Here is a 27176-nt window from a genome sequence, read left to right on the forward strand (position 1 = left end):
GAGCTGTGGGATAAGGATGTAAATAACACTCTGAGCGGGATGATGGATCCGATTCAGCAGAGCTCTTCTAATAAGAACGTGCTGCATGTAGGCAGTGAGATCAAGACTGATGAGTAACATAGCCCATGCCATATTGCGAGCTTCTGGAATGCTGGTGGTTGTCTAGTTCCCTGGTTTGGTTCTATAATCCAGCATTCATAACCATCAAGGCCTGCCATGCCAAGCTTCTTCCACTGAAAAGATGCTTTTAAAAGGATCTTCCTGCAAAACCAAAAAACAAAGTAGCAACAAAATAGTTCTCGTCTCTTGATAGCTGGTCCTCGTTAATTCCTTATGGAGAGAGTATTGTGTTATTAATGACAGTGATTCTGATGGTAATAATAATTCCTAGGACTACTAGGTATTGTACGAAGTGAGACAGATCCCACCTGCACATTCACAGCCTAGTTCAAGACAAGCCATGTTACAGAGGGAGACAATGGAAGGTAAAAGCAAAGATGAGACCAGCTAAAAGTAAAAGTATTGCTTTGGCTGCAGAAGGTCCCAGGTTTAGTCCCTGGCATCTCCAGCGAAATGAATCAGGCAGTAGGTAATGTGAAAGACTTCCTGAAACCTTGGAGAGCCACTGCAGGTGTGAGTAGACGATATGCAGCCTGAGGCAGTTTCATGTGTTCATGTCTTCAGTTGTCTCTTATGGTCAAATGAAATTAGATACCTGAAGATCAATGACTAGGGGTGAATCTGCACTGGGCTTTTTATTCCTGGTGGTCCTGAATTAAAGAAAATAATCTACACGTTATTTGATTTCCATTTTGATATTTAGCGCTTTAAATTTTCCCTCTGTAATATTTATGATTGATCTGCGGGGATACTACCTTTCCCCCGCGGTATCCAAGAGCAGATATAACTCACTACGTTTGAGGAAACCGTTCTGAGAGCCCCAGTATTAAGTGTAGATTTCTGCATTTTGCCAAATTAACTTCCTGCCCCATGCCTCTAATGCTAACATAACAAAGCAGTCTGTCGCTGATTGGTCAAAGAGTCAGTTCAAAGACTGGCTGGTTCCCAGTTCCCTCACAAGACTTACTTTTGCCCTCATTTTGGGATCTGTTTTAAAGTGACTGCACTCCAAGAGCCCACACATCTTGGATTTTGCCTCTTGGATTTACTTTCCCCTCCTTGTTCTCTCTGAGGATGCTGCCTCCCCTCTCTCCCCCCACCCCAATCCTGCAAGAAAAGAAAGCAGCTTTGTGCTCTACTAGCCCCTCCCCTGGCTTGCTGTGGCCGTGGACTTGGGAGTCAAAAGGCAGAAAATAAAGGACTCGCCAGCCTTGTGCTCCTTTAATGCTGGCTGGATCTTTACCTGAACCTACCCCCCTCCAATCAAATGGGAAGGAGACTGAAAATTGGAGCAATGCAAATGCAGAAGGGCAATGTGTTTAAGATCAGAAAAAAGAAAGGCTATAGATACCAGTTTAAATTGAACAGAATTTGGCAAGATTTACATTGGAAAAAATGTGAATGCAGAAAGGGCCTAGATATCCCAGAAACTAACTGTTAAATTTAGTAAGCCACTTTGGTGTAGTGGTTAACAGTGCTGGCTTTGATTCCGCGCTCCTCTACTCACAGCCAGCTAGGTGACCTTGGGCACCCCACAGCACTAATAAAGCTGTTCTGACGAAGCAGTAATATCAGGGCTCTCTCAGCCTCACCAACCTCACAGGGTGTCTGTGGTCCTGAGAGGAAAGGGAAGGTGATTGTAAACCGCTTTGAGACTCCTTAAGGGAGAGAAAAGTGGCATATAAAAACAACAATTCTTCTTCTAAATAGCAACCATGGAAGGGCACCATTTGGATTTTGTCTGCAGGATGGGTAGGAAGAACAAGCGGAGACTTCAGCTCTATCATTTTTTGAACCTGAAACAACTCCTCAGTGCTGCTGTTTGCCTGTTATAGGAAAGACCCTAAAAAGGCCAACACCAAGGAAAATGAGCCTACGTAGGGTGGGACACAATCTTTAAACAGCCCCGTGGCGCGGAGCGCCACGGACTGAATAAAGCAGTAAGGGCTGTGTGGGAGGAGTTAGGGCGGGCCCTGTCCGGGATAAAAACTCGGAGGGGCCAATCAGGAGCCGCGAAGCGGCTCCTGATTGGCCCCTCTGAGTGTCCATCCTGCCCCAAGCAGCCAATGGGGAGCCATCCGAAGCGCGGCTCCCCATTGGCTGCTTCACCCGCCCAGGGAATCTGTGTGGCTGCTCCAGACAGCCACGGATGAGGGGTGAGCTGCGCCGCCTTCTCCCGCCGGCCGGGAGAAGGCTCGAGAGAGCCTCCGGTGGGGGGTGGGCCGGGCAGCCTTCTCCCGGCCGGCGGAGTGGGCTCGCCGTGTCAGAGACGTGGCGAGGCCGCTTTGGCGGCTGGGAGAAGGCTCAAGAGAGCCTCGGGTGGGGGGTGGGGTGGGCCGGGCAGCCTACATCGCAGCCCACACTGATCCTCATCTCAACGCACGCCCGAGCCACGGTAAGTCTCCCCCAACCAAGCCGCACCCCTGAGGGGCAGCCACCAGCCCTGCCAGCCACGCCCGCCTGACCAGCCGCCCGCAGGCTCCGTCTCCCCGTGCTGCCACCCGCTGTTGTCCCCCCATCCCAGACCCCAGGGAAGCCTTCCTCCTGTGAGGCCTTCCCTCGAACATGACCCCTAGCGCCCATTTTATTAAAAAATAAAATGGGCTTTATTTCTAGTTATACTATAATAATTGTTATATCCAGTTGGCTCCTTTACATAAAAAATATATAGTCAGGATACTATGGACCTATAGTCAATTCTGTGGACCAGAAGGCCAGATAAAACTATTTGAGGCCTCTAATATTTCAAAACCATTGGCTATGACACTTATTAGCCTCTGAAGTAAGGAGCAGCCTCTCCAATGAGAAGGGGAAATTATATCTTGCAGTGTTTCTGGTCAAAGAAGTACCCTCTTGCTGTCTTCTGTGTCCTCCCCACCCCGCAGATGAGACTTTGCTCAAGCAAAGCAGACCACTTATAGTTAATTGGCTCCAGTTATGTCTATACCAGCTATTAAACCTGGGACAACATGAAAGTATCCAAAAGAACACCATTTGACATGACAGTAATCCTCTCTGTAGCCCTGTAATCCCGACTTGCAGCTCCCTCCTCTAATCTTTCTCTACCCAGATTTGCTGATAGGATCCAGTCCCATTCAGCCATTGGAAAGGACAGGCTATACTCAGTTAAGTGTGCCAGTCCCCCCCCCTCCCCATAATGCATCTCAGGTTCAAACACCAGCCTTTCCAGTTGAATGATCTCTTTAAAAAGGGATGGGCAAAAGCTCTTTTTCCTACCCAAGACCCTGAAGAGCTGAGCTGCTTCCAGTCAATTTTTCAACTAGATGCACCAGTGGCCTAAACTCAGCCCAAGGCAGCTTCATTTGTTTAAATTTCAGCATTAACTGATGTATGGTGAATGATGACAGCACAAACATGAGTCAGTGTCACACAGTGGTTCAATGCAGAGGCCTCTAATCTGGAGATCTAGGTTTGATTCCCCACAGCCAGCTGGGTGACCTTGGGCTAATCACAGTTCTCTAAGAGCTCTCTCAGCCCCTCAGGGTGTCTGTTGTTAGGAGAGGGAGAAAAGGCAATTGTAAATCAGTTGTATGTCACCACTTTTGGAAAGTGAAAAGCAGGGTATAAAATAACAACTCTTCTTTGTCTTTCTGAATGCTGTCCACAAGCTAAAAGCCAGCATCAGTCACTAAGGTTACTGTGTTTTCATATTGTATGTGTGACCACCATGAGCCTCTGGGGAGTGGCGGGATATAAATTGAATGAGTGAGTGAGTGAGTGAGTGAGTGAGTGAATGAATGAATGAATAATCCTGCAGCCATACTGGTGCCATCTCTGCCCACCTGGCCCAATGCATGTTAATGCCAGCCACTACCTTTCCCCCTAATTCATGCCACGTTTGGGTTCCACTTGTGGGGGGTGCAGGATGCCAGCGGCATCGATATATCTGGCAAGAGGACTGCCTTGCTGGCAAAGAGCAGAACTGGGATAGAGGCTCCCCATATTCCTGGCCACTTAGGAGCTCTTGACGTTGGCTGGCAAGTTATTAATAGGGGGCTTGTGTGTCAGCCAGATGGAAACAAGAGCCCATCAGATTAATGAGGCCAATTAACGCAATTGTTTGAGGGATTTGCTGTCAATTCAGCAGTGGGGGAAGGTGATGCCCATGATTAGGCCTGCAAGAGTGGGCCCTGGGTGCTGGGGGTTGAAGTGGGCAGTAGGGAAAGTCTCAGAGGGGGTCTCTTCGATCTGTAGGCTTAATCAATTCTTTTAGGCTGTCTCCTGTTCACAGTCTGCTGTGTGGATTCAGATGGACTCCTCCCCCACCCCAACTCATGTGGTCTTTCGATTAGCATGTTTGGGTTTTTTGTAGTCAAGTCACAGATGACTTGTGGCAACCCCTCAGGGTTTTCAAGGCAAGAGATATCGAGAGGGGGGTTGCTGGTATTCCTTGGTGGTCTCCCATCCAAATACTGACCAGGTTCAACCTTGCTTAGCTTTTGAGGTCTGACAAGATCAGGCTATCCTGGTCAGGACAGAATGTACTTGCCTAGGGCCTGAAATACAATTAATTTTCCTGAAGGGGTCCAACCACACAATGATCTTCCTTTCTTCCTTCCTTCCTTCCTTCCTTCCTTTTCTTCCTAATTTAGTTTGTATACTGCCCCTCTTGGACTAGCCGTCTCAGGGGTAGTGAGCAACAAAGAACACAATATTACACAGTAAAATATACATAAAACCAATTGATTATTAATTTAAAGTTAAAAACTATTGCCTGCAGCCAGACTATTTGTCAGAACTCACTTCAGTTGCAGGCAGCCAAGCTGGAGGAGTCGGGGGGGGGGGGGGGAGAGCCGAGTCAGCAGATTCCAGTTCTATGCCAGTTCTATCTCCAATGACCTATACAGCGTTAGGGAGGGGGAAAATACTCACCCCATTTCAGGGTATGCATGTATTTATTATTTTCATTTATAGTCTGCCTTTCTCACTGGAACTCCAGGAAGATTTCAAGTACAATAGTATAGTTTTATCAGTTAAACTGATTACAGCCTTTGACGCTGCCTGATCACTGTGCCCCCTTTCACCTGGCCCTCTGCCTCAATGGTGACCTCCACCATCCCACACTATCCTCAGAACATAGGTGGACAAGCCATCCTAGGAACCCCTGACTCCCACCCCCCATCTCTGCTTCCTCCACTGCCTGCCCTGATGACTAATGTGAGGCTCTTTCAGCTGGCTAGCCTGACATCTTCTGCCACTCAGGGCATGATGTGACATTGTAGGGCTCTAACTGGTATGAGGCCTGGGCATCCTTTGCCCTCCAGACCTGTGTGGCCCACAGGCCTCGTTTTTTCAGGTCCACCTTCGCACCTGCATAGTGGCCACTTGCAGGCCAGAAACAGGAGCACTTCCATGCCCATACAGTAAGGTGACCAGATTTTAAGATTGGCAAAGCGGGACACTTTGGTGTTGGGGGGGAGGGGCACTGCCACTTCCATTCCCCAGCCAACACGAGCACCACCAGACATTTCCTAGAATCACTGAGCAAGCCTCAGCAGTGGGGGAAACCTCTCGGCTTCTGGAAAGGGGGCTCTAGAAAGGAGGCTCCCCAGGAGCGGCAGGAGCCAAGCTCTCCTCCATCGCAGACGGCCCTCAGAGGAAGGAAATGGCGCCCACCCTGGCCCTTACCACGGCGTTGGAGCAGTTGAGCAGACAAATGGTGGTCAGCACCAACCAGTGCCGCTGGTTTACCTGGAAGTTGCCGTCGCCGGGCGGACTCCACGCCCTTCTCCTCGACTGCTGCCGCCACATCCATCATCTTCTGCTGCCGCTGGGGCTGCACTGCGCTGCCTTTTGTCGGAGCCTGAAACCGCCCTGCATGCACCCTCTGCCCCGCCGCCACTGCTGCTCTCTCGCAAACATCCGGGCCAGCGGGGTCCTGAAAGCCGGTTCACCTGCCCCACCCGCCCCGCCATCCGTGGGCATTTTAGCAATGTGGCGGGTTCATGGACCCGGCCAGTTCCTGCTTGGGTAGTTTCTGCTTGGGCAGCCTCCTTCTGCTGGGGCACCTCCCTCTGTGGCCACTGGTCCTAATGCCGGCCCAAGCAGCATTGCAGGGCCAGGCAGGACTTTTTTTTTAAACTTCGGGACGCGGGACATTTTCCGAGAAGGCATGATTGTCCGAATGGGCAGCTTACAATACAGGCTGGTGACTGAGTCATTTTGGGGCTGGCACAACCATCTTCAGGCTTATGCAGCCATCTTCCAGTCAGCCATGAGAGTGCAGAAACAAAGCCTGGACATTCCTCGGGCTGTGCAGCCATTTTCAGACCAGCAACAAAGGTGCAGAACTCAGCCCTTGGCACACAACAGAGTGATCACTGCTTACCCAGCCCACTGCTAAAGGGCACTGGACCCTTCCATCTTGGGGCAGTCCATGCAGTGAAATGCGGTGCAGTGAGAACCCAGCTGGTGCATTATGGCATGGCAGCCAGCCATTTTAGAGCTAAAGAATTAAAGAGAAGAAGCTGGGCCTTGGTCCCTGAAGCAACTTAAACCACCACCTCCAGACACAACAAGAGCTTCCATTGGCCCCTGGGAAGTGCACTTAACATTTTCATGTGTCCCCTCATCCAGCTAGTCCCGAGCTTCGGGCTTGGATGCCCTCAATATGCTGAAGACCTCCATCTCTACCTCCTGATGGATGACCAACCAGATGCCCCTCCAAGCTCATTGGCAAGGTGTTTGGAGTGGTGGGCGACATGCTCAGAGCAAGCTGCCTGAAGCTAAACCCTTCAGAGACAAAGGTCCTGTGGCTGGGTAGGGAAGGACCAGATCAGGAAGTGTGGTTTCCGAAACTGGACAAAGTTCAACTTTCAACTGCACAGTCAGGAATTTGGGTGTAATCGTTGTGTCAATGGAGGTTCAGGTTACAACAGTAACGCAACTGGCCTTTTCCCATCTTTGCCAAGCTAAGCTACTAGCAACCTATCTGGCCTTAGAGCACCTAGTGACAGTGATCCATATGACAGTTTTGATTATTGTAACCCAATGTATGCGCACCCTCCCTTATCCCTGCTCTGGAAATTGCCATTGGTCCAAAAGGCAGCAATTTGGGTTCTCACCTAAACACCCTGGAGGGCTCATATTTGACTGGTCCTCCAACAGCTTCACTGGCTCCAAATTGAATTCCAGATCTGGTTCAAGGTTCTGGTATTAACCTTTAAGGCCTTATGAGGGCAGGGCCTTGCATATCTAAGGGACGACCTTATCTGATTACATCCTTTGGATGTACATCCATTCGACTGGCAAATGTAAACCAGCCTGCCCCAAAGGAAATATGTTTGGCCTCAACCAGAGCCAGGGCCTTTTTGGTCCTGACTCCTGCTTGGTGGAATGGGTTCCCCAGTGAGATCAGGGCCCTACTGGAATGTGAGCAATTCCACAGGGCCTGCAAGGTGGAGATCTTCCACCAAGCTTAGGGTTGGGGCCAACAATAATGGGGCCTCCCCCCATTCTTCCTCCCCCTTCATTATGGGACTAGCGGTTCTTGATTTTTAGTTTTAACTGATTTCATGCTAATTTAATTGTACTTTAAATCCTACTGATTTCTATCACATTGCATGTTTTTTGGCTTTTATATTGCTTATTTAAATTATACCACGTTGTACATTGCCCCGAGGCAACTGTTTGTGAGGGATCAGCATAGAACTTTCAGAATGAATGAATGAATCAATCAATGTAGGTAGAGAGCTGATTTACGCTCACCCAAGGAGTTCATGGATCCAATTGGTTTCCAGAATACACTGCAAGATCCTATGTCTTCCAACGACTCAGTTGATGTGTTAGTGGAAGACTGACATGACTACATTTCTGAAGCCACCAACAAGATCACTCCCCGATGTCCTCTCCATACCCACCCTAAGCCAACTGGAGCTGTGCAAACAGAAACAGGAACTGGGATGACTAGAGCAAGTTTGGTGGAAAACTCATAATGAGGCCACAATAACATCTTTTAAGATGCTTATGAAAGCTTATGAGATGGCAATAAGGAATATTCTGCAGCCGCCTTCACTTGCCTCTACTTGTTCATACCCAGTGCAACTATTTAAAACAATTTGCTCATTGACATCCTTAACTAAAGAATTAACTAAAGAATATCAGCAATTGCCAAATTGGATGTTAGCTGTGAGGCTTTCTTGAGCTACTTTGTAGAGAAAATCTTGGTGTTCTGCCATGACCTATATACCAAGCTAGTGAACTGGAGGCCCCTTGGCCATCCCAAGGTCCCACTCTAGACCATTTCAGTCTGTTCTCTTCAGCTGATATGGACAGGGCTCTGACAGCAGTCCAGTCAACCACTTGTCCCCTTGACCCATGTCCATCATAGTTAGTGAAAACTGGCAGTGAGGAGATCCAGAACACTCTCTGGAAGATTATCAACTTGTTCCTGAGAACAGGGACCTTCTTGGAGAAACTGAAGGAGGCTGTGGTCAGACCACTTCTGAAAAAAATGAAGCTGCACCCATCTGACCTTGCTGATTACTTCAGTCTCACATCTGCTGTTTCTGAGCAAGGTGATTGGTGGGTGGTTGTGAGACAGCTATAGAGGTTCCTGGAAGATTCATTGGCACTGGACCATTTCCCGTCTGGTTTCCATCCTGGCCATGAGGTGGAAATGGCTCTGGTTACCCTCATAGACAATCTCCAGAGGCAGCTGGATATCGACAGGTTGGCGCTGCTGCTCTTGCTTGACTTGACAGTAGCATTTGACACGGTCTCCCATGGGCCGCTAGCCCAATGCCTAGTGGCATGGGGATTCAAGGTCGGGGACAGAGGGTGGCAGTAGGGGAGCAAATATCACAGTGGTGATCCCAGATATATGAAGTCCCAGCTGATACACATTGAATAACTTTAAAAATTCAGCTACACACAATGTAGTTGAACAGGAACTGGAGTGTAGCTTCTTCATTAACTAAACCCCTGGGACGAAGTAGAGGGTCGAGAAGTTTTCTGCAAAGATTCACATGAAGTTCACAATCTAAAATGCCAATAAAGGTTTATTATTATTAGAATAACTTTGTTAGTCTTAAAGTTGCTAATGGACTCAAACTTTATTCTGCTGCTTCAGACCCACAAAGCTACCCATCTGAATATGTTGAAAATTAATTACGAGTGGCATTTAAATGGTTAAAGGCCGGCAAAGATCTATAAAACTGGTACCAGCATATGCTGGTTCTGTAAAAAAAGCATAAGGCAGACCTGTTTCAGAGGTGGTGGTCATGCATATGTGCCTAGAGCTATTAGAAAAGTGAAAATTATATCAATTAGGCTGGAAAAACAAATCCCTCATAGACCAGAGGCACTGTTGCTGAATTGCCTACTTGATATCCCTGGAGATCAGCAGATAGTTGCCCTAAATATGATTAGTGCTGCCGGGCTGGATTTTGCCAAGCAATGGAGACGAAAAAAATATCCCTAAGCTACAAGACTGGTTGTTGAAAACAAAGGAGATCTACAGTTTAGTGGTATTAACTATCTGTCAGAGAAGTAGAAATACACGTAGAACAGACCTGCTGTGATCAAGAGTGATACAAAGGATAGAACTGAAAATTTTATAATTGGAAACAGTATTAAAATTGTCAGTTGCTTGTAAAGAGTTTTACTATGTGTGTCCATGGAGGCAGGACGTAAGACGGTCTAGATTGGCAATGTATCTTTTTAAATTTCATATTTATGTATACATCTGTTGTCGTTTTTTTTAACTAAAATGTAATTTTCTTACAAAAAAGAGAGAGGAGCCATTGAAAAAGAAAGGAGTGAGTCAAGATTTCAGCATCTGAGCCAAATGCAAAGAGGAAGAGATATAATAGCAGCATGCAAGTTAAACAGACAATAAAGACAGATCACAGGAATTTAAGACATGGAATATACATGAGAAAGTGGAAATTAACTTAAAGCTGCAGTCCCAGAAAAGCAGCACAGGCCCTGTTGGGTGTGGAATTTCATTTCCTGAGAATCACAACTTTCCTTTAATTCCCTATTCTATACTTTCAGTCCATGGGGTTGTGATATGCCTACAAATGTATGGGTAATGGCTGATGGAATGTCTCCAGAGTCGGGGGTTTCTGTCCCCTCTAGACCTCCTTGTCCCCACTCCAGGCACAGGAGAAACAGAACAGAGTGCATAATAGTAAAGTTTGCAGAACCAGTTATGCTGACTAAGAGGTGATATGCAAATTTGCTTTATGTCCCATAGTTCAATATAGTTCTTGGCATAATGGGTTGTAACCAGCAACCCATCCACAGAAGACACTGACATGTGCTGCCCTGCTCCCTGCAGCCCTCAAGATGCCAAAAAAGTTGATTAGAGGTATTAGGAACCTATGAATAGTTAGGGCCACACAGGTCACTTTACATGAATCCTGCAACTCCAGTAATTCACTTTCCCAGGATTGGACAGTACAGCTAATGGGGGGAAGGGGGAGGGGTGGGGAAGTGCAGAGAAGAACCACAATTGCTTGATCCAACTCAACATTTTGTTTTGATTTCTTCTATGGCTAAAGTCTAGGGAATCTAGCCTAAGACACTAGAACTGTCAAATAGCCACCAATAAACACATTTCATTTTTAAAGTAGTACTTGCTCCTAAAAACAAGGATAGCAGCATATTGTCTGGGCTGGCTTCTGCCCAGCTCAGCCATCTCCCGGACAGGCCAGGAGCTCCCCCACGCCCAGCCACCAGAGGCCCCTGTCATTCCACTCACCAGGCCAGCAGTTCAGTGTCCCAGCAGACCAAGGGGCAATGACAGAGGGCGTGTCCAGCCTTCCCAACCACTGGAGGAATCCCCCTGCTGAGGAAGGCATGGCAGGAGTCCCATATATGTGACATACATGTTAAATTCCTCCTCCGCTTTGTCTTAGGTAAGGCCAAGGAAGTTTGACTGGGCCAGAATCATAGCTGAGTGCAGATGAAGAAGAAGAAGAAGAAGAAGAAGAAGAAGAGTTGGTTCTTATATGCCGCTTTTCCCTACCCGAAGGAGGCTCAAAGCGGCTTACAGTCGCCTTCCTTTTCCTCTCAATCTTCAATCCTAGTTCAGTACTCAAATGTATTTATTTACTTCCTTTATATCTTGCCCTTCTCTCCAAAGGTGTTTACATCATTTTATCTTCACAACAACCCTGTGAGGAAGATTAGGTTGAACGTGTGTGACTGGTCCAATTTCAAAGTTTCCATGACAGAATAGAGCATAGGTGCATGCTGAGGCAAGCAAGACTCCTAGGGCCACGCACTATTGGAAAAGATTCCTTTTGGGGAACAACTCAGCTGTTTCTGGAAGGCAGGGACAGCTTGAGATAGGAGTCAGATATCCTAAGTGTAGGGCTGCAAAAATCGCACACATGCCCTTCATCTATGGAAATCCTGCAGTGGATCCAAACCAATTGCTTAAGACACGAGGTTTTGTGAGGGCAAATGTGTGGTAAAGATGTATCTGTTGTTAGTCAAGTGCTGTGAAGCCCAGATACAGTACATCTCAGATGAGAATGTCCTCTCTTCTAGGTGTCAATGTTTCAGCCAATCAGGATGAAGAGACACACCACGAGACCTTCCAGATGCAGATTGACAAAGAAACCAAGAAGTGCATCTTCCATTCTCACACGGGCAACTACTGGACTCTGGTGTCACATGGTGGGATTCAAGCTATGGCCACAGAAGTGTGAGTTGGTGTCCATGCTAGTTTCCCTTACAGGGCCTTAAAATAGTCAGGTTCTGGGAAGTCAGGCTACAACTTTCACTAACAATGAGAATGAAAGGTGAGCCCGAGCACAGAGAAAACAGCCACAAAATCTGCACAGGGCATCATGACAGGGTGCATTCAAGGAAGGGAGGCTGTAGATTTAGAATGACATTACATACAGGAATGTTCACATCAATGTCAATACAAGAATCAACATTCTCACTACTTAACATTATCTGAACAAGATAGCCAGAATAGAGGCAAGCTCAGTACAATGCTACTTTTGGTATGAATGTTTTTGGAAGAGCAGCACAGTTGAATTTCTGCCATATTCCTACAGTGGCTTGTGAGCTGAAACTGTGCTGGATGCAAGGGAAGGATTCACCCACTTCAATCTCTGCTGCAGCTGTTGACTCAGTTGGGAATGGTCTGCTATGCTGTAGCACCAATTCCTGTAGGAGCAACTAAAATGATTCCCTTTCTCTCATTTTATCTAAGTGCTTCATGCCATATAAGAGGTTTGGGCAAAACCCAAAAATTCTGAGACTCTGCTCAATGGATATTCTGGCAAGGGTCTTTTGAACACATTTAAACTTGGAGAAATCATATGGTGTCTGCATAACTGACGAAGGTTGAGGGATGGTTTGCGCAAATGGTTGAAGTCGTATATGTATAAGTCACCGTCTGCCTAACTTCCCATTCCCAGAACACAAAGTTAGGATGTGGGAAAAGCATTTCAAGGTGGCTGGGGCTGAAGCCAGTATCTGGTGCCAAGAAACCCAATTCTGTGTTCCCAATAAAGGTACAAATATACACAGCTTGTTCTCATTGCAAGATCTGCCAATATACAACATTTACAATAACAGGTGTAAATGCTAAATCATTATTCTACATAACTGAAAGGGGCAGGTGGAGGGAAGAGATATAGGATGACAAAACAGAAGGGGGAAGAGTTGGTTCAGCTTCATTCAGAAAAGCTGCCAGACAAACATGTGGCTCAATTGGTTCAACATGGCTTTCATCCTGCAATTATATCTTCTAGCATGATCTGCTAGAAATTACCTGGATGTTTGGTGGCTGCTTCTGCAGTACAGTTAAGCCAGACCTCGTTCCCAGAACCTCACAGCAAAGGGGTCAAATGGAACCAAGGGTGAGAGGCTTCAGGTGCCTCTATAAAGGTAAAGGTAAAGGTATCCCCTGTGCAAGCACCGGGTCATGTGAGTGACGCCCTCCAGCGTTTTCATGGCAGACTCAATACGGGGTGGTTTGCCAGTGCCTTCCCCAGTCATGACCGTTTACCCCCCAGCAAGCTGGGTACTCATTTTACCGACCTCGGAAGGTTGGAAGGCTGAGTCAACCTTGAGCCGGCTGCTGGGATCGAACTCCCAGCCTCATGGGCAAAGCTTTCAGACGGCTGCCTTACCACTCTGCGCCACAAGAGGCTCTTTTTACAGGTGCCTCTATACCAACACCCAAAGCATGATCAATCAAAAGGAAGAGCTTGAGCTTGTCATGCAGACAGAGAGGTATTATTTTGTAGGCATTACAGAGACTTGGTGGAAGAATTCCCATGACTGGAATGCAGTAGTGGATAGAGATGAGTTGTAAAAAAAAAAAAACACACACACACCAGGAAAAGTTAAAGAGGAGGTGGAGTGGCATTGTATGTGAGGAGAGGGCTTGTCTGTCAAGAAATACTAGAGGAGGAAAGCAACAATTCAGTGGAAAGTATCTGGCCAGACTGCACCTGGAGTACTGTGTGCAGTTCTTGAGGCCTCACTACATGTGGAATGGTACCAGCTAGATATCAGGCATTTTTTTTCCACAGCCAGAGTAGTTCAGAGGTGGAATTGGCTGCCTCAGGAGGTGGTGAGCTCCCCACCACTGACAGTCTTCAAGCAGTGGCTGGACAGATACTTATGGATGCTTTAGGCTGATTCTGCATTGAGCAGGGGGTAGGACTACATTGGCTGTATGGTCCCCTCCAACTTGCTTTGATTCTATGGTTTGGATAGATTGGAAAATTGGGCTATAGTCAACAAAATTAATTTGAATAGAAGAAGTGTAAAGGGTAATATAAATGTGATGCACGGGTATAAGTGGAATATCTGGCTTGATAGTAATACATGGGAAAGGGACTTAGGAGTTCTGGTGGGCAATAAGTTGAATATGAGCCAACAGTGCAAGATGGCAGCTAAGAAGGCTAATGGGATATTAGGCTGCATTGATAGAAACAGACTCTAGAGAAGCTGTTCTCAACTTTTTTATTGTTGAGAAAACCCTGAAACATTCTTCAGGCTTTGAGAAACCCCAGAAGTGATTCAACTGAGCGGAATATGGCCGGGAAGCATAGCTGTGTATATGGGATCCCCCTTCCCCCCCACAGACTCATCATTGGCCATTTTGGATGGGGAGGTGGGTTGACATGACCACCTGATAAATGTTTAACAATTTTTTAAAACATGTAACAAATTAATTAACTCCCACCCATTTGGGATACCCTTCCAGGTTCATCAAGAAACCCTGGGGTTTCACGAAACTCTGGCTGAGAAAGCCTGATCTAGAAAAAGGGAAGTTATAATATCACTCAATTCTGCATTGGTTAGACCTCATTTGGAATATTGTGTTCACTTCTGGCCACCACCATTCAGAGGTACTGACAAGTTGTAACATATTCAGAGAAGAGTAACTAGGATGGTTGCGTGGTTGGAATCCATGCCTTATGAGAAGAGGTTGAGAGAGTTGAGTATATGTAGCTTGAAGGAGAAGAGGGGGAAAGGGTGATGTAACAGCTGTGTTTAATTACATAAAAGGTAGACATGCCAACTTGTTTACCACAGCTTTAGAGACAAGGACTAGAAGCAATGGATTCAAATTATGGAAAAGGAGGTTCCACTTAAATATTAGAAAGCATTTTCTGATGGTGAGGGCTGTTCATCGATGGAATATGCTGGTTTGGGGGGTGCTGGAGTTTCCTTCCTTCAAAGTTTTTAGGAGGAGATTTGATGAGCACCTGTCAGGAGTGGGTTTTTTTAAGTTTCCAAGAAGGGAGGGGGGGCTGAACTGGATGGCCTTTTGTGGTCTCTTTCAGCTCTGTGTGAATCTGGTCTTGATTCAACCGTCTGACTATTCTGTTTTAAAGAAACAATCCCAGCATCACTCCTGCTCCATTCTGGTCAACATGGTTCATGGATTCCAGCATGGCAATAGAAGCTATTTCATGCGCTGCCTAAATTCTATGGCTTCCTCCCATGATGTCACAGAAACATTTAAGGGCCCAGCACCGCTTGGGTGCAGCCAGTCATAAAAGTCTACCATGCAGTCATTCCCCAGCCTTTCCTTGTGACAGCTTGTAATAATAGTTCAAAACATGTTCCATGTAAAAGCAAATATAAAACAACAAACAACAACAAACACAAAATCTTACCCCTTAAAAAGCCTTCTGCCGATTCAGACTCCCTCAAAGGCCCCGGCACACAGCGCCTCCTGAAGATCTTCAAGGAGGGGGGAGACACTTCAGGAAGCCCATTACCAGGTCCTCTCTGGTCACCAGCAGGGTTGGAGGATAAGTTTGCCAACTCCAGGATGGGAAACTCCTAGAAATTTGAGGATGGAGCTCAATGGGGTACAATTGCCAGGGGATGGGTGGGGGTGTTCCAGGAGGAGAGAGGAGCAATGTGCAACATCATCCAGAAGTGACACTGGCACATCAGAGGGTGACATTCTAGCCCTGGGGCAAAACTCTATGGTAGAATTTGCTTAAAACTATAGTGTTATATCCGTGGGTTCGTGAAAGAAACGCCAGAACTACTTGGCAAATGAAGAGCTCTGTATTGTGATCTCAGCATGAATACAAGTTGTAGCAGGCAACAATAAGACTGAGAAACCCTCCAGAAACCCCCAACAAATGCACACATAGCATATGGTAGATCTTCCCACCAGTGCACACGATTGCCTAAATCATATTTGATTGATTGAAACCAGTTGGATCCAGCAGATGGGATCCCTGCTGCTCACTGGTCAGTTGCGCATGTGATTGGATCCTGCCTCGGACCTCATGCTCGGTCCTCGGCAGATCCACATACACAACATGTAGTTTTGCTAAAACCTCAGAGCATCACCCCCTCATGACCCCAGCATGCCAATGGCACATCTGGTGCAGGCAGCATATTGTGACAGTCTTCCAGGTTTGTGGAAGTTTTTTTTGGGGGGGAAGGTGCATCCAGAAAGCAAGGAACCCCTTCCTGAACAAGTAACCCTGGCAGCCGTAGGTACGATGCCATAGAGTCCACCCTCCAAAGCATCTATTTCCTCCTGGGGAACTGATCTCTGTAAACTGAAGATGACCTGTAATTCCGGGGGATTCTCAGGTCCCATCTGGAGGCTGGCATCCCTAATTACTACAAAGTGAGAGCCACAGTGGAAAACCCGGGCTCTGGACAGTGCCAGACAGCCTCCCTGAGTGCTGGGGTGGCTGACAGATGGCTGCCTGAGTGCCATAGTAGGTGCCCAGGGCCATAATGAAGGAGACGGTCTTTCCAATACTGTGACAGGTAACCACTTGGTAATGAATTATCTGCAAAGCCCCAGGCACAGTTGCACCCTTGACTTAGAATAGTGTCTTCAAGATTTCTACTGGGAATAGAAGTCTTTCCACACTGATATTGGATAAAAAAGCTTTGCGTGTTGCAGACAATTCCGGGATGCAGTCGTGACGCACTCACCCTATGCGTTCTACGTTTGCACCTAAGGCATCCCGTTATGGCTGCACGTACCAGGAGGAAATCCGTAATGGTGAGAAAGCGATCTCCTCAGGCAGGGCCAATTAGTTGTTCCCAGGGAACAGAGGTGCACAACCCCAGGGCTTCCGTTCACACTTGAGTGCCAGGCCAGCTGCCACTAAGAGAGAGTCACAAGCTTCTCTTGAACCCCAGGATTCTCTGGAGTACTGCTTGGAAGCCATCTTAGATTTAGAGCATGTGACCATACCTCTCTACTGAGCATTCAACAACTAGGATTTCTAATGAAGGTTGGGTTTGGCAGTCTCAGGCAGAAAGCCTGCTGGAGTGAAATGTCTGTGCAATGTTCACGGTCTGCTCTGGAGCCTGAAAAATGCTGGCTCAAAAAATGCCCTGTCCCTGTGTCGTTTGCCTGATACTGTGGGTTTTTGGCAAATCGTATAGCGATCACCGCCACTGACAAGATACTCAAAAGTCCAAGATGTGCAAATGTGGGGCAAAAAAAAAAATCAGTGCCTTTGCAATCTATGTGGGCCAGTCTAGAAATATCAGATGTTGTTTTATGAGGCGATTGCAATTTTTCAATCATCGAGATGCCCTTTATACTCTTTTAACCCCTTGACAGCTTCTTAGTATCCTTCATAGTCCATGAGAAAGACTTTTCCCTGCTGCCTGATAAAACTTAGCCATTCTGTCATGGAAACACAGTAGGGAAAAAAGGGGGCACCTCTGTCTAATGTGAATAAGTTTTTTAACTGGATTTTGTTATGGGAAGGAAGTTTCAGAGCTCTTAAGGACTCCCTAATCCAGAAAAAACATGAACAAGAAGCTGGAAGTTAAAGCTGGACAAATACAGATTAGCCAAGAGGAATGGGGATTTGTTTCAGAGGGCACAAGTAGTAGATTTAGCCTTGAGAAGGGTGGGGAAAGAGGAAAAATAGCAACCGAGTTTTTATCATTTGTTGCACAGCACCTTGCAACAACATGTTTGTGCTAGTGAACATATGCCCCTCAGCATACAGAGATTGCCTTGGACTTTCCAACACGCAATATTATTAAGCATGCTTCCAATGGCAGGGACCATGCCAAGCACCCTCCTTGTTACGCCACCCCACAGAATTGCTCGCTCAGCTCAGTGGAGAAGCTGCATGTTCTTTTCTTCCTCATTCTGCATCATTAACTAAAAAAAACCCTGAGCATTTCTGAGATTCAGAAGCTCAGGATTTCGCATTTCTGCTTCGCCATGTATGGGCCTCTCAATTACCTTATCATTTCACTGGGTGGGAAATTATTAAAACCACTAGAGAGATGATGGGTTTATGTTTGTGAAGTGGAAAATTATTCCATCAGATAATGCTCTACTCTACTGGACAGATCTAACCCCTCCTGCATGGAATTGAATGTCAGTCTTTTGCCAGTGTAGAATCTAGAGCCTGAGTACCTTACGCTTGGGCACCTAGCACTTAAAACCCAACTCAGATTATGTTAATATTCAGTGTCTTTAAACATCTACACATCTAAATAGCTAAATCTGCAGATTGGGGCCACATTGCTAAGCAGATTTTTATGCAAATTTTGGGGACACTTCAGGTTTGCAGAAAAATCTGAAATATAAAAATAAAATATATGGGGGGGGGGGGCGCGTTCACATCACTCATCCCGTACAATTGTGTTCTCTCCATTATTGCTAGAGAAGGGGGCAGGGCAGAAAGGGAGACGGAAGACTAACATAGAAGGGTGTAAGGCAGTGGTTCTCAACCTTTCTCATGTCGTGAGCCTTTAATACAGTTCATCATGTTGTGGTGACCCCCAACCATAACATTATGCAAGTGTTCTTTCACAGAAATTAAACCAAAACTGACCAATGGCGTGAAGATCCATTGTTCATGATTGTATACAAATTGGTCATTCCCTGGGGTTTCTCGGTTCAGTTCTGCCTCTTGTCCCACCGTGCTGATCTCGTTCTTTTCTGCTGCTCCAGACAGATGAACACTCTATCTTGATCTACCCTGCAAGGCTGTTGTGTGGATGGCGCCCCCCTGGCCAAGCTGCTTGCCTTGCTGCGACCACTGTGAATGGGTCATTCGACCCCGTTTGAGAACCACTGGTGTAAGGGGAGAAGGCGTGGAAGGCAATATTGATAAATAAGGTGTAAAGGCAGAAAGAGAGGGGGGCCAGAGAGGGAAGGAAGGTCTTGCAGCTCCCTGTTTGTACTCTTAATAGTTCATTTTTGAATCCAACACCTACTATGTTGCCTTAGGCTCCATCGTTAAACGATCAGCTGAGGGCCTGCGTGAACATCTCTTCTTTGCAGGTATTTCTATCTGATCAATGCTCTCCATTCTGTCTTGGTCCCTCAGATCAGCAAACACTATGTTTGATATTGAGTGGCGTGGTCGGCGTGTGGCCCTCAAAGCCGGCAATGGAAAATATATCTGCACCAAGAGAAATGGACAACTAGCTGCTGTCACGGACACAGTAGGTAAGTTTTTCAATGGGATACCGGGATGAGCCTTTCACCTGCCTTAATTCTAGAGCCTGGTAGAACGTGGCAATACCTGAAGCCACACTGGGATGCTAATCCTATTTTGTCACTATTGCTTTCTTATTCAAAATTGTGGCTGCAGTTGCATTAGCCTCAGCAGTTGTCTGACCCACAGTTGTCTGACCACAGGGGAGGATGAGGAGTTTGTTCTCAAGCTGATCAACCGTCCCATCCTGGTTCTTCATGGGGATCATGGCTTTGTGTGCTACCATCGCAATTCTAACATGCTGGATGCCAACCGCTCCACCTATGACATCTTCCAGATCATCTTCAATGATGGTGCCTACCAGATCAAAGGTAATTTACCTGGCTGTGAACAGAGAAATGGGGGGAGGGGTTTGCTAATATTCATTTAATGAGGTCATTTTGGACTACATGCTGGAGGGACGCTAGGCCTTCATAGCTGTGAACACTTCAGCTGTGAACACAATCTCATGCTCTGCACAAACTCCTTAGAGCCCAGATGTCCTGGAAGTCAACCTACATGGCAGAAACCCAGCTGAGGGCTTGTTGCTCAGTCAGATCCTGCTCACTGCTTTATACATCACTGAGGCATGCTTAGATTGGGATAAGTAGATCCACGGCCACCGCATCTAGTTGAAATCTCAGATTTTCCTGCACTGAAGCCTAATCACACATGCAAATTGCCTCATACAACCATGGGGAGACAGGTCCATACGGCAAGTTCCATTTGTGTGCAGCCTCTCCCCATACCGATATTAATCTAATATCCCTAAAGTTACTGCTATGCATTTTGTGTTGTACATCATCTGAAAGTCAGCTAATAATTCCACCCATAGGATCACAGTACTTTATTATGCTTGTGCCAGGCATGGTGAAGACCGCACAAAGCAAATGGCTTGCCTCCTGGAACTGTCTTCATGCAGTTTCAAGAAGCTGCCGGAGTGCAATTTGCAAGTGTGAACTGGCCCTTAGTGATGGTCCAGGTTTAGAGCTGGGAAACTCCTCCATTGGGGAAAAGCCTAGCACTAGTGCTCTGCGAGAGTAGCACTATCAGGGCTGTGACGAGTCCAAGGTCACCCAGCTGGTTGCCTGGGGAGGAGCGGGGAATCAAACTCAGCTTGCCAGATTAGAAGCCGCCCGCTTAACCACTACACCACACTGACTCTCTAGTTCAGGGCTGGAGTCTGGATTGATTGGTTGATGGAGATCAGATTTATTAATACCGTCAAAAACCAGCAAACAAAGTGCATTTGATTATATGACTATTTCCATACATCAAATAAAAATGGATACATTGATGATCAAAGTATAAAAATACGGCAACAATGACCATCTGGTTTAAGTAAAGTTTTTCATTTTCTAAATGCTAAGAAGCAAAATTTTGCAGATGCAGTTGAAATCACCTTTGACCTGTCATCCAAAAGCAGGTGCCCCTCAGCATATTTCAGGTAGTTATCCGGGGGCTTAAAGTGGGAAAGGGGGCGGGGGCAGCACCATCTCCTTTCTTTCCACTTTGTATAATGCACAATGGAACAAAATAAGGAAGGTTGTCTCTACTACGTCTGCACAGAAGATGCATCTCAGGTGCAGATGCTGATGGTGATACTTCCCGTACAAAACTTCTGTCCATCCTTGCCCTGGAGAAAGGCCATCTATATTTGAAATTGCTAATGTTCATTAGGTAAGGAGCAATGGCTATATTTGGCCATTGGCTGATGGAAGAAAGAGGCTTTTGTTTGAGGAGAGAGGACTGGACTAGAGCCAGTTCTATATTTCTTTGTCATTCATTGCTTGCAAAGGAAGGTTCCATTACAACCTGCCTTCTCTCCTCCTAACACACAGCTGCTTCTCAAAATCAGCAGGGCTGAAAGTGTGTTCTGCTGTAATTCCTGTCTTCCCTAGATCTTTCTTAATAGCGGAGACTATCAGCGAAACTGCCAAAGGAAGGGGAGGCGGGAAAAGGGACGTTGATGCTCTGATGGTGATTCTTGGGCAGCCTGGCTGTGACAACTGGTCCTTTTGGTGCTTCTAGGCCGAGGTGGCAAGTTTTGGTATGTGGCCAGCAGCGGCACTGTGTGCAGTGATGGCGAAAGGTCTGAAGATTTCTTCTTCGAGTTCCGTGAGAGCAGCCGTGTGGCCATTAAAGGAAAGAACGGCAAATACCTCAGAGGCGACCAAGCCGGGACCCTGCGCGCTGATGCGGAGACCTTGCATCGTGCTACACTGTGGGAGTACTGAGCCCCCACATCACCTGCCATGTAGCACCTTAGATGCTCTAGGGCCCACCACGGCCAAGCCAGCTCAGCATGGACACAAAGATGGGGGTATCAGAGGCAGCATAGTGCTCCTGCCTGGACTCCAGTGGCAAACAACACTCCGTGGAAAAGGATTTTGCGGGGATGGGCACAGTGCAAGCAACCTCTTGCCCTGTTCCCTGTTGTCTTATCTGTCTAGCTTTAGAAGCAGAAACCTTGTAAGATTCCAAGGAGGGGAAAGTCTACAGTGTCCCTGTCAGCATAACAGTGATAGAGGTCCCATTTCAAAGCCAGGCTAGCAGTGTCTGCAGCCAGGTTCTCTCCTTCTCCCTCATGCAGTAATGGGTCTTCCAGTCTTCCTGCTATGACACCGCCAAAACTCCATATCACACACTGGGATGCATGCATCATCTGCTCTGCACCTCAGACCGAAAAGGCAGGGCAAGACTCAGAGCCCAGGGGAGGTTACTTCAAGCAGGCAATGCGACTTACCCTTGGCAAGTGCTTCCGCTTGGCCTCAAGGACTCCTGGTTTGGTTAAAAGCACAAAAAGGCCGGAATTATGCAGCCCGATTCCCACTTGAATGCAATGTGTGTATGTGGTCCCCTATATCTTCTCTGCCATCACTGCACATCCTGGATGTATTTCCTATGCCCTGCCCAAAAGCTGTTCTTACAATGCTCTCCCTCCCACCCCTAATCTGTTGCAGAAATTCTGGCCTTTTTTTTTTGTTTGTTTTTTGCTTTGGCCCAGCTGTGCAGCTCCTTCTCCTCCCCTTGGGTCTGCTGGAGAGTGAAGGTCACATGTAGAGGTAGAAGCTAGATGCTGTATAGAAGCTACTGCAGACAGGAATGAATAGCAGGAAGAGAAAAATCTTTTCTTGGCCCAGAGTTAATGCTGCTATGGGTGAAATACAGGAGTGGGAGGCGATGAGCCATGGATTCATGTGGAAAGACATAAGGAGCAAGGAGGTGGAGTAGAAGAGGCCTTCCTTTGCAGACTGAGAAGGGAAGGGCAACCCATAGTATAGGAATTCCCAAATCTTCATAGCCTTTTGGGTCATTTTCTCCAGACTGAAGTCTGCTTGGCTCCCAGTTCAGCCTCCATTCTGTCGCTTCATTAGTAGCACCCCCAGTAGAGTCTGCAGCCCTTCCACAAATAAAATCAAGAGGAAGGAAGTTTGCTCAGTGAAGCTTCCTGTTTCGACAGCTGTACATAGAAGTCAACATGAGTTCCTCTCTCTAGACATGCTTTCCCTTGTTTGTCTGCTGATGTGTCTGCTCCTGCAATTCTTATGGGGGACAATGCCCAGCTGGAGAGCAGTGAGACTGAACAAGTACTTGCAAATACACAGAGAAGCCTGTCCATTTTACATAATGCTGCATCTAGCAGAACTGCCTGGCTACCAGCTATCAGTGAATGATGAAAGCCATATAGTGGGCAAGGGAAAGGCCTCTATGGGATCAGAGATTCCACAGGTGTGCTAAAACAAAACAAGGCTTTTAAACTTAAACACAAGAAAAAGACACACCACACCCCCTCAAGAGAGAGTGACAATGAGGAACGCGAATGCTCCAGAAGGGACAGAATGCAGCCAGAAAAAGGGGGAGGAGGGGGGGGGGAGAGGAAGAGCCTCCCCAAGCCCCTGAGGAGCTGTTATCCAAACTCACCTGCTCACCCACGTTCTCTCTGATTGGCCCATTTCTGGCCATCTCCTCCTGGACTGTATTCCTCGTATGGTAATACTAGCCCCAGCAGCATAAGGAGCCATTCCTGCCTAAGGGCCGGGAGGCAAGCAGATGTCCCAACTGCTTCTTTCCCAAGAGGGACGTGTAACGTGCAGGCTGGGTAGGGGAGAAGCACACAGCCACCAAAGACCATCGCTGATTGGGGGGAGGGGGAGGGGTATTCTGGCTGCCCTGAAGAACTGTTTCTGGCAAAGGGCTTTGGATTGGACTGCATTCGATTGACATGCAAACACTTACTGTTTCTAAAGCTGGCTAGGGAATGCTTCTGGGTGCCTCTGCTGATGAGCAACACATCCAGCCATGTTGTTTGGCCTGCAAGGCCAGCGCTCCACCCCAGCAGCCAAGGCACTGGCAGTGTGGGAGGTGGCCATGGGGCAGGGCTTATGCCCACCACAGGCTCCGAAGCCACACAGCCACCAGCCTAGTGCAAAGCCAGTTGCTGAGATACTGGCCAGGCCATTGGGGCTCAATTTGCTACCAGGATAACTGACCAAGCATGACTCCCAAGTCCCAACACCGCTCCCTCCCCTTTTTGCCAACGCACCGTCTTCACAGGCAGAACATTACATGGGGTGGGGGGGTGGGGTGGGGAAATGGGGCCAGAACAATTGTCCATCCCGGTTCTAGAGTGTTTAAAAACAGATGTGAGTAAGCCCTCCTGGAGGAAATATGTACACACATGCCTGAATCACCATTACTTACCTGAGCACACAACTGCTGTTCACACAATTAGGGTTGGCCTGAAACTCGCCCTGGTGGGTGCAGAATCCACTTGCTGATGCAGTGGTGGGGAGGACGGCTTCCCTCCCAGACGGCAGCAGTCAAGTAGCCCTGGAGGGAGTTCTGGACTGATGCGCTAAGCCGGTGATATTGGTAAGCAGTGGCAACACTCGAGGCGCTTCCTTTTGGCCATAGTAAGCACGGTTGCAGGGCGGGTGTGCATGAAGTTACTTCCGCATGGACACAGACCCCTTTTCTGCTCTAGTTGCTGCTGCAAAGGCATTCCTTGCAGCAATGGTGCTTCTGTCCCCTGCCTGGAGAAATATACAGCTGTGCATTTAAGGGAGGCTCCAAGGGCTGTTATTTAGCAGGTGGTAGCCTTGGAAAGTTTCAGCTGCACATCTCCACACCTTAAAGGTACAGGACATTAGCTTCAGGCCTGCTAGCAACTCCACATGGAGGTTTACACAGTGTTTCTCTCTGCCCCCCCCTGCCCCCCACTTTTTGCCTTTTTATCCAGTCATTTGTATATCACAGCAAGAAGTTAAAATGTGGAGTTTGCTGCCAGTTTTAAAAGGGAATTCGCTAGATTCACAGGGGAATACATCTATCTGTGGCGACTGTCTAAAGAGAACCTCCACATACAGAAGCAACCTGTGAATCCCAGTGCCAGGATGAAGCATCAGGGGAAGGCACTGGTTTCTGTGCCCTGATGTCAGACATAAAGAGGAATTGCTTGGGGACTACGTGAGTCAAGATGCTGGACTAGACAGACCACTGGCCTGACCGTGCAGGGTTCTTCTTATGTTCACTAGAGTGTTCTTAGACACCATAGCAAGATAGCTCCCACTAATCATTCAAAAGCAACTGGCAGAAAATCTCATTGGGGGAGATGATACCAGGTGTGACGCCTGAACTGGGTGGGGATGTGTGGAAATTTGCCCCTTCTATTTCACGCTTGCTCAGGCCCACTGTTGGCCTGAACATTTCATTCCAAAACAGACTTGGGGGAAAAATCTCATTGGGTCTGGGGAAAAAGCCAGGAGATTAGCAGAAGCACAACAATGCCATGCAGAAGCCAAAACTAAACCCACTGCAATGTGATGATGGAGCTTCATGAATGCAGGGCGTGTATTCAGCGGCAGCCTGTGTTACAAAACTAGCTGTGGATTTACTCTGCTCTGGTTCGGCCTCACTTGGAATACTATGTTCACTTTTGGGCACCCCAGTTGAAGAGGGATGTAGGCAAACTGGAGCGTGTCCAGAGGAGGGCAACAAAGATGGTGAGGGGTTTGGAGACCAAGACGTATGAGGAAAGGTTGGGGGAGCTTGATCTGTTTAGCCTGGAGAGGAGACGACTGAGAGGGGATCTGACAACCATCTTCAAGTATTTAAAAGGCTGCCATATAGAGGATGGAACAGAATTGTTCTCTCTTGCCCCAGAGGGACGGACCACAGCCAATGGGATGAAACTAATTCAAAAGAAATTCCATCTAAACATCCGGAAGTAATTCCTGACACAGCAGTTTCTCAGTGGAACAGGCTTCCTCAAGAGGTGGTGGGTTCTCAAACTGGAAATTTTAAAGCAGAGGCTGGATAGCCATCTGACAGAGAGGTTGATTCTGTGAAAGCTCAAGGGGGTGACAGGTTACAGTGGGTGAGCAGGTCCTGCATAGTGCAGGGGGTTGGAGTAGATGACCCATGAGGTCCCTTCCAACTCTATTATTCTATGATTCTATACTCCAACAAGCACCTGCATAATAGCTCTCTACAGGCATAACTTCCTAGTCCAGGGGTGGGCCAACTGTGGCCCTCCATATGTCCATTTACTACAATTCCCATGAGCATTCACTGGCAGGGGCTCAAGGGAATTGTAGTCCATAGACATCTGGAGGGCCACAGTTTGCTCACCCCTGCCCAAGTCCATTCCAGTTTCTGCTTTAAGTTGGAATGTGGCCCCCTAGAAAGGGGGTAAGGAACGGTGCCATCACTCATCCCTTCGGGGTCTATGGGCAGATTGTGAAGGTGGCTATGTCTGCTCTGCAGCACCTGCACAACCACATTCCACAGTGTCCAGGCTGGGAAGATGCAGCGTCTCTGTAATAGGCACACTGGGGCTGAAGAGCTGTTCAGCTCCTCCACCTCCTCCTCCTCCTCCTCAACAGCTGTGCATTAATTGCACAATGAAGGCTCTTCCCGTCACTCCCATCGAGAGAAGCTCTCAGTCGGAATACCAGACTGGAGATATTATGGGGAGTCAGCCATTTTATCTCTCCCTTCGTTAATTGGCTTGCTTTCTCAAATGAGGGACAATCCGCCTGAGGTCCCTAATAAGAGGATGCGTGGCTAGTAAGCACCACAGGAAATGTTGTGTACGTACACACGCACCCTCCGGTATCTCACTGAATCAGACTACAAAAGCATGATTTATCACAGCTACCTTGACAAACATTTTAGAGGCCCAAAGCTCACACAAAGCATCACTTTGCAGGGGAGTATCTGCTTGGCAAATGGAAGGCCCCAGGCCTAGGCATCTCGAGCTTAAAAACTCAGGTAGCAAATTATCTGAGAGCCATACGGATCCAAGTTCAGCCCACGTTTTTAAACTCTGGGGGCAGAATTCCGCTCCACTAAGACACTTGCTACCCAGGAGTACAACTGCCCAATCCTCTCACACCATGATGAGCCTTGAGGAGTAAGAACTGGTGTCATAATTCCTGAGCAGCACCCTGAGCTCCTAGCAAGAAGAGGGTGTATGTATGGGGAGGGTGGGGGGAATATACTTCATAAATGTCAGTCTGTTGCAACAAACCTAAGTTGGAGTGCTGAGGTGGCTTGAAGACTAAAGCTTTGATTCCAGTATGTGTTTCTGGGCGCTCATATCTGGTGTGGTCAGAGCACCTGTCTAGGGTCTGGCCGACCCAGGTCCCAGTCCCCCTTCCACCTCAGAACTTTGCTTTGTGACCTTCAGGCAGTCACTCTCTTTCAGACTAACCTATCTACGGGTGGTGGTGGTGGTGGTTGTAAGGACAAACTGGAGGAGAAACAAATAATGTTGTAAACCACTTTTGGTCTTCACGGGGAAGAAAAGTAGGATATAAATTCATAGATAAATAAAATGAATGCTTATGCTAGAATAGAAATGAGTCAATATTTAAGGTGCCACAAAAGACCCCTGCTTAATCTTGTACAGTGTCATGGTGAATTGCACAACCCATGCTTCTTGAATGAGAACACCTTTCGTATCTTGGAACAGAAACTCATATAGTAAATACGTGTCAATGTGCTAACGTTTGAAAGGGAGGCACACACCTCTACCCAGGAATGTCTAAAGGGGCTCATGCAGCCTGATCCCAGGCATGTTTATTCATAAGTAAGTTCTACAAG

At 47.4% G+C, this 27176-nt stretch overlaps 1 protein-coding gene and 1 long non-coding RNA gene across 3 annotated transcripts in view; one reads left to right on the plus strand and one right to left on the minus strand.

Annotated features, from left to right (window-relative positions):
* Positions 1-21826, plus strand: part of FSCN2 (fascin actin-bundling protein 2, retinal) — a 29359-nt gene extending 7533 nt beyond the window's left edge. Inside the window, exons 2-5 of the mRNA XM_077328267.1 lie at positions 11641-11797; positions 18918-19039; positions 19232-19399; positions 21099-21826. Coding sequence (XP_077184382.1) covers positions 11641-11797; positions 18918-19039; positions 19232-19399; positions 21099-21304 — 653 coding nt within the window. The 3' untranslated portion in view covers positions 21305-21826. The remainder of the gene's footprint in view (positions 1-11640; positions 11798-18917; positions 19040-19231; positions 19400-21098) is intronic.
* On the minus strand, positions 6398-26979 carry LOC143833005 (uncharacterized). Of its 2 annotated transcripts, XR_013229494.1 has the most exons (4): positions 23772-26979; positions 21814-22470; positions 15246-15414; positions 6398-9121 (listed from the first exon to the last, which is right to left on the minus strand). It is a non-coding gene; the product is annotated as an uncharacterized LOC143833005 (long non-coding RNA). The 2 variants fall into 2 exon arrangements; XR_013229493.1 differs by lacking the exon at positions 21814-22470 and having other exon boundaries at positions 23772-26974.
* Between the last annotated feature and the right edge of the window lie 197 nt (positions 26980-27176).

This window comes from Paroedura picta, chromosome 3, assembly GCF_049243985.1.
Source record: "Paroedura picta isolate Pp20150507F chromosome 3, Ppicta_v3.0, whole genome shotgun sequence".
NCBI lineage: Eukaryota > Metazoa > Chordata > Lepidosauria > Squamata > Gekkonidae > Paroedura > Paroedura picta.